The sequence below is a fragment of the Delphinapterus leucas genome, chromosome 3 (genome assembly GCF_059928025.1).
Source record: "Delphinapterus leucas isolate spDelLeu-1000000601 "Yukka" chromosome 3, BTC_Dleu_Yukka2, whole genome shotgun sequence".
In the NCBI taxonomy this organism is placed as follows: Eukaryota; Metazoa; Chordata; class Mammalia; order Artiodactyla; family Monodontidae; genus Delphinapterus; species Delphinapterus leucas.
In genome coordinates, this window is record NC_143131.1 from 102602117 (window position 1) to 102620973 (window position 18857).

At 32.9% G+C, this 18857-nt stretch overlaps 1 protein-coding gene across 1 annotated transcript in view; it reads left to right on the top strand.

Moving 5' to 3' along the window:
• The window catches only part of SNX2 (sorting nexin 2), a 53772-nt gene extending 36277 nt beyond the window's left edge, over positions 1–17495 (top strand). The window contains exons 8-15 of the mRNA XM_022588670.3: positions 4339–4414; positions 5333–5446; positions 5703–5796; positions 7120–7325; positions 13686–13829; positions 15035–15115; positions 15235–15306; positions 17010–17495. Of these exons, the coding sequence (XP_022444378.1) occupies positions 4339–4414; positions 5333–5446; positions 5703–5796; positions 7120–7325; positions 13686–13829; positions 15035–15115; positions 15235–15306; positions 17010–17060 (838 nt within the window). The 3' untranslated portion in view covers positions 17061–17495. The remainder of the gene's footprint in view (positions 1–4338; positions 4415–5332; positions 5447–5702; positions 5797–7119; positions 7326–13685; positions 13830–15034; positions 15116–15234; positions 15307–17009) is intronic.
• The last annotated feature ends 1362 nt before the right edge of the window (positions 17496–18857 follow it).

Below are 18857 nucleotides of genomic sequence, written 5' to 3' on the forward strand. Positions count from 1 at the left end.
ATTTGATTCTACATTCACCTTTTTTTTAACTTGAATGCATTGCATAGTACTTAAACCATATCTTCATTCACTGTGTAACACTGAGGAGAGTTTTAAGGAAATATTGAAGCTTGACCTAGTGCATATGTGAAGATAGTTTCTTACTGATAAATGTTACTTGTTAAATACTACCTTAGTGGAATTTGCAGTAGTGGGGGGGGAAAAAAAAGGAAACAGTGTACTGTGAGTTCATTTTGCATTAGAAAAGATAACTAAAGAAAATACAGGTGTAAAGATACAGAAGCAAAGGAGCTGGAATGATTTTTCTCAAGTGATTTTTCTGTGGCATTTCTTAAAGTTTAAACATTAGAATAGGCATGTTTGTGGATATATAACCTAGTTGGATCTGGCGGGTCAAGGAAGTATTTCTTTGTTTACACTCTGGTATTCATTTACATATTTATTTGTTTGTACAACTTAGAGAATCCAGATAACTATCTTGAACAAAAGGATAAACATCTGGTATTGAAATATGGGAAGAGAAAGGGAGTGGTTAAGAACCCAAGTAATTTCCCTGTGCCACACTCAGTAAAGTAAGCAGAAATTACTTCTAAGTATCCCGAAGATCGCTCACTTGATTTTCTTAAGAGTGCTTCATATCTTACCTACAAGCATATTGAATTTATTTTATAGTAAGGATACACTTCTGTAAATATAAACTAAAAAATGTAAAGTAGCATTATACAGTGTGTAGGGTTTTAGAATCCTTTCTCTGTTGAAGCCTGCACTCCATTACACACTACACCCTATCTGTGAGGCCTGGCAAAGCCTAAACAGTTAGTGTCGGTTGATTGATCCATTCGTTCAGATCAGGAAGTTTGGAGGTAGGCAGATGTTTAGTATTATCAAATCCATCAGGAAATCCTATTGCTTCCTTCTGATACCTGGACAGCCATTTTTTCACCCATCCACTACTAGTCCAAATGTCTGAATTAACTGCGGTAGACTCCTCATTGGTCTCCTTGTTTCCATCCTTGTACCTGTACTCTTTTTTCTAATATAGCAGCCAGGGTCATCCTTTTAAAACATGAGTCAGATCATCTTCCCACTCGTATTCGTCCACCCACCCAGTTTCAGTCAATAAAAGCCAGAGTCCTTATAATGACCTATAAATTCTTACATGACTTGCACTGCTATCCTCCTCGATCACTTTGCTCTAGGCCGCACTCAACTTTTTGCTGCTCCGCAAAGATCCCAGGCATCTTCCCACCTTAGGGTTCTACCCCCTACCCTGTCCTCACTGCCTAGAAAGCTTTTGTTCCCAGGTATCTGTGTACCGAATTCCCTTACCTCTTTCAGATTCAAACATTCAGATGTCACCTTGCCAGTGAAGCCTATTTTGATTATTGATTTCATTCTGACCTATTCTGTTTACATCGCCATCAACCACACCTTACACCCTTGATCCCATTTACTTGTCCTTTCTCCACTTGTCCTTTCATTTTTCCACAGCATTTGCCACCTTATCACGTACTACATAATTTTTATGTTTATGATTTATTGTCCATCTTCTGTTAACTAAAATTAAAGCTCCAGGGACTTCCCTGGTGGTCCAGTGGTAAAGAATCCGCCTTATAATGCAGGGGATGTGGGTTCAATCCCTGGTCAGGGAACTGAGGTCCCACACGCCACAGGGCAACTAAGCCCACGTGCCACAACTACTGAGTTCATGCGCCTCAACTAGAGAGAGCCCACATGCCACAAACTACAGAGCCCACACGCTCTGGAACCCACAAGCCACAACTACCGAGCCCACGTGCCCTGCAGCCTGCGCGCCACAACTAGAGAGAAGCCCACGCGCCGCAAGGAGGGATCTTGCATGCCTCAACAAAGAACCTGCGTGCCGCAACTAAGACCCGATGCAGCCAAAAATAAATTAATCACTTAAAAAATAAATAAATTAAAACTCTACTAGAGAAGGAATCCTGTTCTCTTTTGTTCACTAGTACATTCTGAGTACTCAGAACGGTAACTGATGTGTAGTAAGTGCTCAATAAATGTTGAATGAACAAATGAATGTCATCAAAGACCCAGGCTCTTTCTACCTGTCTATTCTCTCATTCTTAGCACACATGTCTGAGTCTTAAGCGAGAGAAATATCTTTAACTCTGTTCCTCTCAAGCATTTTGTATAACCTGCTTTATTTTGTTTTGGTAAGTAAGTAGGAATTTGAAAGCCCTAAGTGATTCTAAATGTACCAATAACTTTTCCTTAGCACAATTCTCAAGAACAACTACTGACCACCTCTTGTTGAATCTGATACTTATTTTTCATCAGTTCCATTGCATCTTCCACTTCTGTCTTCCTCAGTGTCTCTGCTTCTCTCCATACCTCTTTTCATGTACTTTTCTCACATTCTTTTCCTTTTTGTTCTGTATTCTTCCTTTATATATCTACAACCCTCTCTGACCTTAATTCTGAATTGATGACTATTTACAAATACTTTTTTTAATGGTTAATTGCTCTTTATTTTCATGTAACCCTTAAGAAGAAAAGTTTTACAATCTCTTTTTCTAGAATATCATTTTCCAAAATGGATTCCTCAGATTGCTAGTATGCGGTAGGGTGAAAAAAGGAAATCTGTTGTCAGTTGAGGTTTATAAATGTAGGATGTAGCAAAGTTAAACCAGGTTTTTTTCCTGCAGTACTTCTCACAGCATTTAATATGCTCCTGTTCATTATAGGTCTTAAAGAAAGGAATATGTATGTAATATATTTCAAACTTTCTTGATTGTAGAACGAGTCGTTTTCATGGAATATTGTATGAGACTAGTATTCTGCAGAACTCACTTTAAAAAGCTATTTTAGAATATAAATAGTATTAGGTATTTCCATTTAGGTAGAAATATTAGAATATTTCTTAAAGGTTTGGGTACTAGATGTTTTGTCTTCCTGCTTGTTCATTTTACAAACATCTGAGTGCTTGCTATTTATCAGCTGTTGTGTGCACTCAGATGAACAACTTACACAGACTGCTTTAAGCAGTGCACAGTCTAAGTAACTAAATAACTCACCTAGAGTAGCACTGGAGAACTTCAGTGTTAAAATTGCAAGTAAAATTCCAGTGGGAAAATACCAACATTTCTTAAACTTACAGGATTAGTGTTCCTACTGCATCTCTTTTACACCTTTATAAAGTAAGCCTCAAATACTTTTTAAAACCACAGTGTAGATTGCATTGTACATATCTATTAAATGCTCTGTTTCTGTTATAATGACTTCTTGTGTGGGCTGTTGACTTAAAGTGAAGTTTAATATGGTGTGTATTTTATTTAAATATACAAAAACAGAAGTTAACATTTAAGCAGCGATTAGTCATTTGAACCATTATATATAGTGTTTGACTTTAGAAAAGATTATCACTTTTTTTAGAAACTATTTTAGGCATACTTTATAATCTTGTAAAGAGATAGAAGTCATCACTGACTACATTTATGCTGCAGAAATAAAGGTATATTAACTGTTAGGCAAAATATTATAATTGAAATATTATTGCATGTTACTAATCTGGGGAAAGAGCAATTTTTAAAAAATGGGATTAGTTAAGTAATCAATGATCATCAAATAGTGAACCATTTTTTTAAGAAAGATTGGTAATTTATTATGAATGTCAGGGCTATACCTTTTCTAGTAAAGGAAAATTACTAAAGGTAGGCTAATAGTGATTTAATAATGATGTTTCTCTTTACTTTTTATTTTATGTGGTGTCATATAAGGAAGACATTTATCAAAAATAGCAGAACCTTAAAAATAACAATATTGAAGAAAATTTAGTCCTTGTCAAATAAGGACCAAAACTTACTTGATAATTAAAATCTGCTGCCAAGGAAAAAGAAATTGGTAGGCTGTTCTCCATTTTGGTAATGATGACAATTTAAAAAAAAAAGTTTAACTGGACTATATAGTAATATATATATTACTAGAATATGTATAGTAGTAACTGGAAATATAATGACCCACCGAAAGATAGCATTATTTGATAAATTTACCTATATACCCTTTTATAACTCTAATACTTCGCAGTGAGAAGTTTGGTAAGTTATTTAACCTCTCCCCATTCCTACCCCCACCCCCACCATGTCTCTTTTTACATAATTATGAATTTTCAAAAGATGAACGAAAAGCTTTTTAATCATTAAATTGCTATAAGATTCTACATAATTAGAGTGAAGGCAAACTGATATGACAGGAGGCAAACAGGACATCTTTTTTTTTATTTTTTAATTTTTATTTTGTTGAAATAAGATTTAAAATAAGATGGTACTGATAAATAAAGGAGCATTTTATTCTTAAATCTAGGTATCTTCAAAGAACAGTAAAGCATCCGACTTTACTACAGGATCCTGATTTAAGGCAGTTCTTGGAAAGTTCAGAGGTATTATTTCTACTTTAAATTTTTATATGTAAATGTTCTCATTTATGATTATCAGTGTAATAATTTGTATAAGAATAGGTGTTCAGTAAACAGTTGCATTAATAGATGGAATAAAGCAAAGATTTTTTTTTTGCTTAATGCTTTAATTAGCTTTAATTACTAACAAAATATCTTCTTTGCGTCGATAATTGTAGGATGATCATTCCCTTTCTTGAAAAATTAAAACCAGATTTAAAAGAATGGCTTATAAATAGTCTAATTCTGAATTCCCTAAGTTGTTGCTTAGGCATTGTGTTGAAATAAGTTTATTCAGACCTCATTTTAGAGATAGTTGAATAATGTGTGTTTGTGTGTCTACATTCTAATCGTCTTATTAAGGTTTTGAAGTGCAAATTTATGATTTGAAAGAGCTTTAATTATAACCATGCTGCTCTTTATATTTGGCACATTTTATCCTCTAATTGTTACCGTTTGAGATTTGTTTTTAAATTTACTTGAACCCCAGAATTGTTAAAAAATTCAAAATCATACAGTTCTAACTAAACATGAGATTTTTCTCAAGACTTTCTTCTTTTTTCCTTATAAACAGTTTATTTCTGCTAGCAAACAGGTGGCCAGTGTTAAAGTGCTTGGCAATTTCTTAATATATTTTGACAAACAGAGTGTTGTTCCATCTAAATGTAAACGTGCAGAAGAAAAACAAATGGAAAGTCTATTTTTTAAGTTTTCCTTTGAGAAGTAGTGTATTTGAGAAATTACATCTCACTATTGAAATATATGAGAGTGAAGAAAATACAACCTCCTTTTTTTCTTTTTTTTCTTTTTCGGGGCTGTGTGTGGGGGCAGTCCCTTCTGTGGCCAGTTAAACCTCCAGGCTTTTAACCGGTTTGTTTGCCCTTATTTGTCATTCAATTCCAGCTGCCTAGAGCAGTTAATACACAGGCTCTGAGTGGAGCAGGAATATTGAGGATGGTGAACAAGGCTGCCGACGCTGTCAACAAAATGACAATCAAGATGAATGAATCGGATGCCGTAAGAGCTGATTTTTTGACTTGAATAATGAGATGAATTAATGAGCCCAACAATTGCATTTTAAAGCTGTACAAGTAGAAAATAGGATATTAATTTGCTTATTGAGTTTAGTTCTCAGCACATCAGTTGACCACCATGGTTATACATGGTTAATTTGTTGCTTTAAAACAAGGAATGTAGCTTGCTATTTATTGGTAACCTAATTTACAGTGGTTTGTTCTGGCTAAATTAGCCCCATTTTTCATTTTTTTCTTAGTGGTTCGAAGAAAAGCAGCAGCAATTTGAAAATCTGGATCAGCAACTTAGGAAACTTCATGCCAGTGTTGAAGCCTTGGTCTGTCATAGAAAAGGTTTGTTTGTCTTGTTATTTATATGTTTAACGCTGTAAGTTAATTCAGATATTTTATTTAAATTTTATTAAAAATGAACATTTTAAAGTTATGAATATTTTAAAGAGGATGTTTTCTGTTTCAACTTTGTTATTTAATGTTTTCTGTTCCATTTTATGTAATTTCTAGTTTAGAAGGAGAAAAATCTTGAACTTGTAAAAGGTATATTTTGAATTTTGGATTAAAACTGATTAACTCTTTGTTAAACATGTTTAATGAATGAATGAAGATGTCTTATTAGTAACTCTTATATAATTACGGAATGAAATTCAAAAATGAATGATGAAATTTTTCTTTAAAATGTTAGTTTTGTACCTATATTTCATAGAGAACTCTGGAGTATTTTCTTCAAATACCATATTTAAAAACCTGGAGGGGGTGTTAAAAATTCATAGAAAATTTTAGTTGTAATTTTTTGATTCCATGGTGAGGTTTTTGGTTTTATTTTTGAAGAATACATGGCTTTTACAATCATCTTTCTAAAACAATCAATAATTTAGTATGTGCCATTCCCAGCAATACATTGCAAAAAATAATTACAGAAAATCTACTGGTACATTTATTATTGAAAGTAACTTATAACAGTTTTTGCTATTTGTATTCTTTCTCTTAGGGAACATTTTATGGTTCTTTAAGAGAACTTTACATAATGCAGAGCAACAGAGCAATCCAAGCAATATAATAGTTAGTCCTTGACATCTGTTTTTCTTTATTTGATGTATCTGAAATAATCACATTGAAAAATCTTTTCAAAAATTCTTAATATTTCACTACGCATTGTTGTTGCACACAAAGAAGAAAAGAATAAGATTTATGTGAATTGCATGTACAATTTTACTTTGCTTTCCTCCTGTGAGCTAAATATTCTTATCAAAAATTATAGACATTATTTTCTATAAATGTTTAAAGGCCAAATAATGTAGTATGAATCAATTGTGAGTGTTCCCAGTGCTTTCCATATGAAAAATATATTTTTTGTCTTTTTTAGGACTAGACAGAGAAACAGTGAGCACTTTAGGGGAGAAAGGGAAGGGAGATTATTATATTATTAAACATAGTTCATCCCCTGGGAATATAGGCAGTGGTTCTTTTAAATTTTCAGTAGAGCTCTGAGCAGTTAACATTTATCTGCCCAAGGCATTTTAATGACTGATTGTTGCATGTTAATTATTTTAAAATATTTGAGCAGTTTGTGAATAGATAAAACTTAGAACGACAGTAAAAAAATCAATATTAAAAAATTTTCACTAGTGAACACTAAAAGTGCATACTTTTTTATTTCAGAACTTTCAGCCAACACAGCTGCCTTTGCTAAAAGTGCTGCCATGTTAGGTAATTCTGAAGATCATACTGCACTGTCTAGAGCTTTGTCTCAGCTTGCAGAGGTTGAGGAGAAGATAGACCAGTTACATCAAGAACAAGCTTTTGCTGACTTTTATATGTTTTCAGAACTACTTAGTGACTACATTCGTCTTATTGCTGCAGTGAAAGTAAGCCTTATTTTGTAATCTTCCTTGAATCCTCCATACTTCAGTGTTTTGCTTATAACAAGAATATGGTATCCTATTAGGCATGCATTTAAGTGTGTAAATTACATACTAGTAAGTATAAAATGGCTTCAAGATGATTATTCATAGCTTAATATTCTCTTCCCCTGTGACTTAGTACAATAGACAGAATTGATGTTTTTAAGAGATCTAAGGATGCCAAATAAAATAAAACCATTACACACTTACTTATATATTTATATATAGAAGTTTGCAACCAACTGATAGCATTTGTTTACTCCTTCTAGCATAAGCTGAAACTACCCAGTGGATCTGTTATCATTAGTAAAGTTATAATAAGAAGCAGGAAAAAACCAGAACTGATTATTGCATGAATATGTTTAACGGTGGCTTTGGCATGAATTTGGACTATAAGCAAACATTCTGTGTATATGTCACCATCTAATTATAGACAAGATGGGACTAGATTAGGTAAAAAATTGTGTTACCTAGTGGTAATGTTTAAGGATGAACAGTCTTAAGTTTCTGAAGAGTTAAGAAAGTAATCCCATTAACTAATGAAAATTAGTATTTTATAGATAACTCCAATATTCAGATAATGAAACTGAACTGACTTATGTTACATGTTTTGGAATATACTTTTTAAGATCTTACGGTGTCTTTGAATTACTGTTAGGAACATTAGTTCTCATGGAGTCGGGGGGAACTGGAAGCTTACATTGGATTCAAACATCTAGAAAGTTAAGTTACTATTTATAATCAGAACATTGATGCATTGCATATTATAGACGATTCTGTTCTCAGGCTAATGATGACAGTTATTACTAGAGGGTTCTTAGCATTTCAGAGTGGTACTTTCTTAGGTTTAGGTTTGTCTGCATTACCAGTTTTGTTTGTATTTATTCTTAGGTGTTACTCTTTCAGTTTTTATTGGAGTGTAGTTGATTTACAGTGTTGTGTTAGTTTCAGGCGAACAGCAAAGTGAATCCGTTATACATATACTTATATCCACTCTTTTCTTTTTTAGATTCTTTTCCCATATAGGCCATTACAGAGTATTGAGTAGAGTTCCCTGTACTATACAGCAGGTCTTACTACTTATCTATTTTATATATAGTAGTGTGTATATGTCAGTCCCAATCTCCCAGATTATCCCTCCACTCCCTTATCCCCTGGTAACCGTAAGTTTGTTTGCTACATCCATGACTCTACTGCTGTTTTGTAAATAAGTTCATTTGTACCCTATTTTTTTTAGATTCCACGTATAAGCAATATCATATGATATTTGTCTTTCTGTGTCTGGCTTACTTCACTCAGAATGACAATCTCTAGGTCCATCCATGTTGCTGCAAATAGCATTATTTTATGGCTGAGTAATATTCCACATCTTCTTTATCTGTTCCTCTGTTGATGGACATTTATGTTGTTAGATGTTACTCTTTATATTCCTGGTGGTTAATTTTTCTTTTCACCTATTTAAATATATTAATATAGATAGTTATCAATTCATTTTATATAGGCAACTTGTGATATACAGAAATTCAGTTTACAGATAATGGTTCCTGTTTCTCACCTGCTCTCACCTCATACCAGAGCTCCCACTAGCATGAGAGCTATTATTAAAAAGTATAACACCTGCAAAAAACCTGTGGGTTCAGAAAGGGACACTAGGCACTGTCTGTGAGAAGTAGTACCTGCTGAGAAGAGCTAACCTGGGACAAGACTCCCTGACAGGGTTGGCCTCCCTGTGTGTTGGATGCTCATCCCTCAAAAACAGCTTTTCTCATACTGCCTCTGCCTTCTTACTGTTTTTTTTACATTCCATGAAATTACAGTTATATCAGTGTTTCCCGGAATGTTTTCTACATAACACTGACACCGAAAGATGTGCCACAGTCAGCTGAGTTTTGGAGATAATGTATGCAGTATCCCTATCTTGCAGATTCAGAGTGCATTTAAAAAGCTCAGGACTGTCTAGCAGTAAAAAAAGACATTTAACTTTATTTAATCCAGAGGCTTCCAAATTCATATGAACAGGAATTCTTTTCCACTTAATATATTTTTACATATATGCAACACACTTTGGGAAATACTGAATTAGTGATTCATTGACTAAAGGAAGAGTTAAAGAGCTATGGCCAAGTTATACCTTAAGATGAATTAAGCTCTTTCAGATTGATTGTCTACTGAAACCTAGCCCAGGTCAACTTCATAAAGGAGTTGAGAAATTATGGAGTAAGATGACAAGGCATTTTTTGTGGTCTTTATTTTTTGTTTGTTTTTTATTTTAAACTAATTCATTTGTATTTGAAAGAGTAATTCATGCACAGAATAATTCTAACAGCCCTAAAAGGGAAAATTTCTTTTTACTAAAACCTCTAGTTTCTCTTCCCTTGGTGAAATTCTGTTAGATGTCTTTACAGAATTAGCTGTGCACATTTATGAAGCTAATTTTCTCTTTGTTTTTCTTTCCTTCTTTCTTTCTGTTTCTTTTTCTCAGCCCCCTTCTCCCTCCCTTCATCTCTTCCTTCCTTCTTCAAAAAGGCACATATTATATCATGATTCTTTGCCTGCTTTTTTTTTACCCACTCTATTTTAAAAAGGTCTCTTTATCAACTTACGTAAATATGTGTTGCATTCTTTTAAATGGTTGTATCATATTCCATCATTTAGTATATAGGTGGACCTTGAATTATTTGATGAGTCCAATATTAAATATTAAGTATTTTGATAATAATTCTTTGGGCATAAAATTCCTAGAAGTAGAATTACTTGGCCAAAGGGTATATGAAGTTTAAATTTCAATAAACATTGCCATATTACTGTCTGAAGAGGTTATATCTCTTTATACTCTCACACCAATATATGTGTTGCTTCTTCTCCCACCCAGTGATGGTTTTTTTTGTGTGTGTGTAAGTTTTAATTTCTTTAGTTATTGTGAATTTAAGCATGTTTACAAATGATAAGCCATTTGCACTTCTACGAATTGTTTATGTTTATGCCCAGTTTTATTTTTTGTCTTACTGATTTCTAATACCTGTTTAATACTATTTAATACTTAGCTCTTTCTTTTATCCATATTGAGAGTACTTTTTAAAATGATGGTAATTTTGAAACTAGGAGTACTTTGGGAATTAGAATTTAGGGCCAAAGTAGGGGTACTGAGAACATGAGAAATTGGGGCCTTAAAGAAAGTGATGAAGTTCATCCACTCAGAATACTGCCCAGGCCTGGCCTTGTAGCCAGGGAACTCCTGTTTCCCTCTTTTGTATAGGCTCTGACATCTGGGACTCTATATTTTGGATAATACAGTTAGTTAGCTCACGTGTATTAAGTGGTAAACTCGTTAGATGCATTTTCATGTATTGGCCTTCTGTGAGCCACTAGAGTAGGGTCAGGGATTGAGGGTAATAGCTTTGAATGTTTTTAGCACTAGAATCTTCATAAGGAATTCTTGCAGGGAATGCAGATCTATAAAATACATAAAATAATTTTTTAAAAAACCAGTAGATGGATTCCCCAAGGAGTTTAACATATTCATCGTTTGGCTGTAAGTAATCAGCACCCTTTCAGGACTCCAGGAATCTAGGCAGCATACTTTCAGATTCACTGAATTAGAATATGGTATTAATTAAATTAAAATTGCAGCCTCAAATTTCCTTATTGGCCAGGAAAACTCCACAACTGCAACCTTGTCTAACGTAGATGAGCTTGCATACAATTGCGTACCATAAATTGGCAGGGGGTGGGGGATGTCTAAAGTGAATCATCAGTGTAAATGTATCCCTCTTGTAGAAGAAGCTGGTTGTACCAGAGTGGATTAGTATCTTGACATGCAGAGGCATACATTAAGTTATGATTTGATATTTGGGGATTGACATATATACACTAATATGTATAAAATAGATAAATAATGAGAACCTGCTGTATAGCTCAGGGAGCTCCACTTCGCTGTACAGTAGAAACTAGCACAACATTGTAAAACAGCTATACCCCAATGGGAAAGAAAAAAAGATAGCATTTTTAGAAGATCAGGTATGGTTCTGATTCTTTTTTTCTTTTATATTCTGGTGTTACAAGGGTAGGAAACCAAATGAAGAAAAAGTTAATTCTTATGGAGTTAAGATTAATTTTTTTATCTAAAATAACCTGACTTTAGTAGCTTTGCCTTTACCATAGCTCCTATGTCTGTACCACAGTGAACATGTGATTTTTGGAATATTATGAGATAAGAAACTGGGCAGAGACCAAATTAGTTTAAGTTGGTGTATCACTGAAAAGGCCAGTTGATATACACTAGGAACTTAAGCAAATATTGAAATTAAAGGGCATTTTGGTTCGCTGTTGCACTGTATTGGTACATATTCTAAATAATCAAATTGTTATTGAACAGAGGAATTTATAAATGAAGAGCTGATATGGCCGTGTTCCTTTAAAGGAAAACTAGGCCTAAAGTCTTAAATTACTTTTAAAATTTGTGTATGTGTAGGGGGTGAGGCACAGGGATTGTTTATTTGTTGTAAATGATAGTGACTTTTTGAATGTACTTGTGTTAGATGTATTACTTTTGTGATTTTGGCCCAAATTAATTTGGCTGAAGCAAAATCAATTCATAATGAGAAATGTTTTAAGGAGAGTGTAGTCTTTTAAACATAAAAAAAGCAAACAGAGAACAGTAAGACTACTGAGAGAAGAGAAATTATATGAGATGACAAATCTAGTAAAATGCATTTAAATGCCTATAGAGTGCGTTTAACTTACCAGTTTGCCTGGGATGTCTCGTCCTGGCTAATTAAAATGTGTACGGTCTTTAAGAACTCTGGATTTGGAGTTTTTAATATTCTTGCCCACATTTTCAAAATATGCTGCATGCTGTAAATACAGTCCAATTATGGTTTTTTTCTATTACTTAAGTTATTATTATTTGCACTTCTGGTAGAAATCTAAGAGTTAATCAACTACGTTTATATGTGTATGTTATCTAGAAGTAATCCATAATAGTACTTACTAATCATTAAACATCCACTAGGTTAAGTCACCATGCGTGCTATATACTTTTCATTTTATTCCTAGTCCATAAATCTAGATCTCATTTCACTCTTGTATATTTGGAAGAACTGTGGGTTATAGAAATTAAATGAATTTCCCCAAGATCATACAGTGACAAAGCAAAACTAGTATTTGAATCCAAATATGATTTGTTCCAAAGCCTACGTCTTGAAAATACACTATCTACGTGCTTTCTTCTTCATCAGGTTCCTATAACAGCATGTATTAATTTACTGTTTCTTGATCCAAAAGCTCTCTATTTGGAATAAATGAAAATAACTCTGTTTCACCCATGTTATTAATGCTTGCTTCATTTGTTCAATTAATAAATACTAAAAAAAGTGAATATATCCCCAACATCAAGCTAGAAAAGGGATTATTGTTGTATTCCAGTCTGTCCATCAGTTTTTTTTAAATGAAATTTCTAATTACTGTCTTACATTCATATTTCATTTCTTTCCTCCATTCACTTGCTCTTGCTCTACCAAACCCCTTGAAAGAAGTCATGGAGTTGGTTGAATTGTTCTGTTACGGTCTTTTTGTCTATTCATTTAATTCTGCATACTAGATACATATATCCATTTGCGCTTTTTACCTTGTATAGGACTATCTCTCCCTCCTCCCCCGGCATTTTGTTATATCTTTACATTGTTTTGCCTTTTCTTTTATTTGCTATTGGTAATCTCTTCCACCACATCTTTACTTTACTTTCTGTTATCTTATGGCTTTTCACATTTCCTATTTTTAATTTTTTGGCATATTTCCAACACTTAAATCTGCTTTTGATATTTTAGTAGGAAAACTTTCAGTTGTAAATATGACACCAGCATTTTCCTATTAAATCTTTCTTCAAAGCATAAAACTCTATTAGAAATCTTATTATAAGCCACATTTTAAACCCTAAAGATGGGACTTCCCTGGTGGTCCATTGGTTAAGACTCTGCACTCTCAGTGCAGGGGGCATGGGTTTGATGCCCCTGGTATGGGAACTAAGAAAAAGAAAAAAACCCTAAAGGCTAGTGAAATGGATTTTATATGTAGTTTTGTTTTTTGTTTTTTGGTTTTTTATTCTGAGCTCTTATATTTCATCCAATTACCAGGTTTTTGTTTTTAAGCAAATGAATATGGACCTCTGTTTTCTTTGATATTGGCGTGTTTATTTTCAATATCTCATTATATTAGAGTAGTATATAAGTACTTGGTTTTATTGTTTTTAGTACTATAGCACTTCTAGTATTTTGAAAGTATTTCAGTGTTAATTCCCAGTAGTAATATTATGTCATTCACTTATAGGGTGTATTTGACCATCGAATGAAGTGCTGGCAGAAATGGGAAGACGCTCAAATTACTTTGCTCAAAAAACGTGAAACTGAAGCAAAAATGATGGTTGCTAACAAACCAGATAAAATACAGCAAGCTAAAAATGAAATAAGAGAGGTGATTAATACAAAATGCTTTATTTATCTCTTTACCCAAAGTTTCCATGACTCATTCATATATGCATAATTTTTCATAAATTTTTTTCTGAACCATTCAACACTTAGCTATTTTTCATAACTTATGAACTGTTTTATAATTACTTTAACATTTTGATCATCATTAAAATCTCCAGATCCCTTTGTTACTTTCACATAATTATGGAATGGACAAAGAAACATACAAGGAAAAGATTTAAATTAACTTTGAATTAATGATCACACATTTCTTTTGAGATGGTTAATTTGATTTCAGATAATTACTTATTTTGTGTCTAAAATTGGTTTTAGAGATAGACTTGTCCCACATGTAGCTGTCCAGGTGACATTATCCCCCATATATATGTATTATATATGGTATTTTGTAAATTTGTATAAGTTTATTATAATTTATACACTTTTTTTGCCATGCTTCAATAAGGAAATTGAAGAGGTAGGACAACCTTTATATTACTTAAAGTAAATGTACCTGCTCTTTGAAGAGTATGTACCAGTGTTTTGGTTACATAGTGGGAAAATATCATTTCATTGCTTAAGTCTTCATTTATTTTATTTTAGCTGTTCCATTGGTCACTAATCACAACGTTCATTGTTTCTGTAGTGAATTTAATGTTTACCGATAGGTGTTCAGTAGACCATAATTGCACAATTTTTTTTTAATCTGTATATTTCACCATTACAAAAATGTTTTTTAAATGTTTGTCATATAATTTTTCTAATTAATTATTTCCATGGGCATATAAATTGTGATGAACATGTATTCTTGAAATTAGCCAGTATTATTGATATATTTTGAAATAATTTAAAGGTATATAAAGAAATGAGAAAATTACACTCTAGCACTGCTAAATTATTTGATGGTGAATTTTATACTCAAAATCTTTTCATCTGTATTAAGGTGTGGAGACTGTAGTTCATTAAGCACTAGAATATCCTAATCGTAAGTCTGACAGTAAAATATTAATGGAAATTAAGCTGATGTGCATTTCCACTACTGGAAAGTTACATACAAGTTTGAATGATGCCAAACTGGGCTTTGCCAGTATTGAGCTTTCAGGATTTTTAGGCACTGCATTATAAATCAAATGAGTGGTCATGACAGCTAGTTCTATAAATTTTTCTCAGACAAGATTAAAAAATTTGTACCTTTTTTTTTGTTTTTGTCAGTGGGAGGCAAAAGTGCAACAAGGAGAAAGAGATTTTGAACAGATCTCTAAAACAATTCGAAAAGAAGTGGGAAGATTTGAGGCAAGTATACTAATTTCACACTTAACAGCTTGGTCACATTTTGCCACAATATCATGGTAAAATCAAGTTTGGTTTTGTACTAATGGACCTTTTTTTCCCCATGTATTGTACTTTAACAGAAACAACGAGTGAAAGATTTTAAAACTGTTATTATCAAGTACTTAGAATCATTAGTACAAACACAACAACAGGTAAGGTAATTTTTTATAACTTAAAAACTTCTAGAATTTGTTTTTGATATGCTTTTTTATTTTAAAGATGATAATCAATGAAATGAGCTTTACTTGAGAAGTAATAAATGGAGTAGAGAAAACCAAAGACAGCAAAGGAAGAATGGTAGTAAAAGTAATTGGAAATTCTCGGGTCCTTTTTACCCCTACTGCTAACTTCTAGGAAAGATATACTTTTCCCAGTTTTAGAATATGAGAAACACTCTGGACTACTTTTCCCTTTTTCTCAGTCTTCCCAGTTTTACTTCCCTATTGATCATAGCTGTTTGAGTACCTTCTTGTAGTAAGTTCTTCTCTTCCATACCAGCTAGAACTTAAACTAAAAACTAAATTTTAAAGGTTTTTTAAAAAATGTTGTCTTGATTTTTCCTTTAGTTTGTGTGGGTTTGGTGTTGATTGTATACCGCAAGTGGCATTTGTCTCCTCAAATAGAGAAAACCATGGATTTTAATGTTATATTAAAGAAAAGTCTGTAACAAGATAATATCAGAGGTTTGTTCCTGTGTATTTTAATATAAATTTGAGTAATAGATCAAATTATTTATTATCTTGAATAGAAGGATTTCTTCCTCCAATTCTTTTTAAACTATATAATATCAATAGATTAAATTTTTAAATTAGGTGATAATATTATATCTTCAAATTATATTTGTTTTTTATTTTAAATACTTAGTTCATAAGGTCAGATTCTTTAAATATAAAAAGAAATCAGGCTTCCCTGGTGATGCAGTGGTTAAGAATCCGCCTGCCAGTGCAGGGGGCATGGGTTCGAGCCCTGGTCCGGGAAGATCCCACATGCTGCGGGAGCAACTGGGCCTGTGCAGCACAGCTGCTGAACCTGCACTCTGGGGCCCGCGAGCCACAGCTGCTGAACCCTGTGCACCTAGAGCCCGTGCTCCGCAACAAGAGAAACCACGGCAATGAGAGGCCCACGCACCGCAACAGAGTGGCCCCACTCACTGCAACTGGAGACGGCCCACGCACAGAGCAAAGACCCAACTCATCCAAAAATAAATATAAAAAAAATTTTTTTAATGAATAAATAAAGCAACTATCTGTAAAAAAAAAAATAGGTTATATAAGCTTGTTTTTAAAGGAATTGTTTTAAACTTAAACTTAATGTCAGTCTATTCTGTTCTCTGGACTCTGGACTATCCAGGAAAGACTGGCTGCTAATTCCTTCCAGTCTCTTTTATATTTGCTTGGATATTTTCTTTTCTTCCTCCTTTTCTCATTGTTTTTGGCTAGCAATAACATAAAATGTGAATATCCTCTGAATTAGGAGATGTTATCACTTTATATTGGAAAAGCTCATTGCAGTTTTATTATTTAAGGTAATCTTATTTAACTTATACTAACAAACTGTTTCTATATATACAATTCATAAAGAAATCTTAAGTTTTTCGATATTAAAAAATTTTTTTTCTTACATCAAAAACTAAAATTACCCAGGAGTAATTAATATTTTAAAATAATTTATATATGAATTATATTGACAGACTTAATATAAGGGAATTTAGATGATCCCTTTAAGAACCAGACTTTAGTAAATGTTAATCATTGTTAGCTATTTGTATAGTTTTTTTTAAATGCTTCACAGGATATATTATATAAACGACAAAAAGATTATGAGAATGTCTTTGATTTTTTGTTATCATCCACAGCTGATAAAATACTGGGAGGCATTTCTACCTGAGGCCAAAGCCATTGCCTAGCAAGAAGGTTATTCCTGTTAAGAAGATCTTGGATGCTTGTTCCAGTTATGCAGAATTCCATAGTGAAATCATCTAAAACCATCTAAATAAACCACTATATATTTTATGAATTACATGTGGTTTTTTATAAATATATATTCTGACATTTTATTACAAGCTGCATGTCCTGACCCTCTTTGAATTAAGTGGACTGTGGCATGACGTTCTGCAATACTTTGCTGAATTGAACACTATTGTGTCTTAAATACTTGCACTAAAAAGTGCACTGCAAGGCCAGAAAATTTTACAATATTTTTTTCTTTACAATATGTTCTGTAGTGTGTTCGCCCTCTTTATGAAGTGAATTATCAGTGCATTGATTAATGTTCACTTATACATTCCTGTACGGAAATGATGATTTTGTGATTACAGTAATAAAATGATATTCCTTGTGAAGTATTAGTAACAGATTATTTGGGTATGTAAACATATTAGGGATCTTTTAAAAGCATTTTAATAGGAAGAAACTTTTTCTTTTAGATGTATATAGGTGATGCTATGATCACTAATTTTTTTAATTCACAAAAAACTGAACTCTTTCATTATTAAATGACTCAATGAAGGTTAATTAAGTTTTTTTATCTCTTGGTTCAACTTTGGGGAGTGCTCTTGTCTTGAGTAAGGGAGTAAATAATTGTGTTTGTTTGTTTTTATCCATTCCTATTATAAGTGCCCAACTTAAGAATTAGGAAAAAGTAGATGTTTCTGTTACAGGTCCTGTGGATTTTGCTCATTTTCTATTATCTTCAAAGTCCAAGACTTTGCATATATTTAATTTATTCCTTGCCTTTCCTTTGTTTTTCGTTTTAAACTAAAAGTAGATCATCTGTGGTCATCATTGACAAAGAATAGTGCCATGCTAAAATACCCTGTGATTTGATGAATTATCAAGGATAGTGCAAAGGAAATTTGAAGTAAAATGAAATTTGTCTTTGGCAGCCATCTCACCTATTTCTGTATCCTGTTTAGATGGCAATTATATAACCCTTAATGTTGATGAAAGTTTAGTTGTAACTGGGATCAGAGTTATTTCCATTTTTTAAAAAGTATTCTTAAAGATGCCCCTCTTCTCAGGCTTAACAACTGTATCTCCCTTCCAGAAGAGTAGGATGTTGTATGTGTAACTGAGTCCTTTCTAGCAGTGCACTGGATACAATTAATATATCAGAGTATCCTCAGGATATGTTTGCTTCCACTTATTTTAGTTGAAATTTTAGGCCTACTGTAGGTGTTGTTCATATATATGATCCTGGTACCCAGAAGAATGCTTGATACATAATAGGGAATAATAAAGACTTGATGAATTGAACAGGAAAAAAAAAATCCTGGGTGATGCAAAATAATGTTTGCTGTCTTGAGAAGAAGGAGAAATTGAAGCAGAAATAGTACAGTCTTCTGTTGTTGCTTCTGTTGGAGGTAACTTAGATATGTTTAAGAAATGAGTAATTCCTATTAATATGTATCAGATCCTATCTTACTGGGAAGATGAGCTAGTATTAGGTACATAGGTTACGTTTACACATAGGATAATTTAGTTATTCAAGCCCAAATCGTCCATTCTGCTGTGGTACATGTGTAATAACAGTCAGTACCTCCAAATAAAATAATAAATATTTTCAGACTTGATCAAGCTGAAGAGAGTAACAGACCTGAATCCATTCCAGATTTCATTCCCCTTAACAACCTTTACTAAAAGATAAAGAGGCTGTTGGAAATTTCAAGTAAATTCTATGAACTTCTGATACCTATGTACATTTT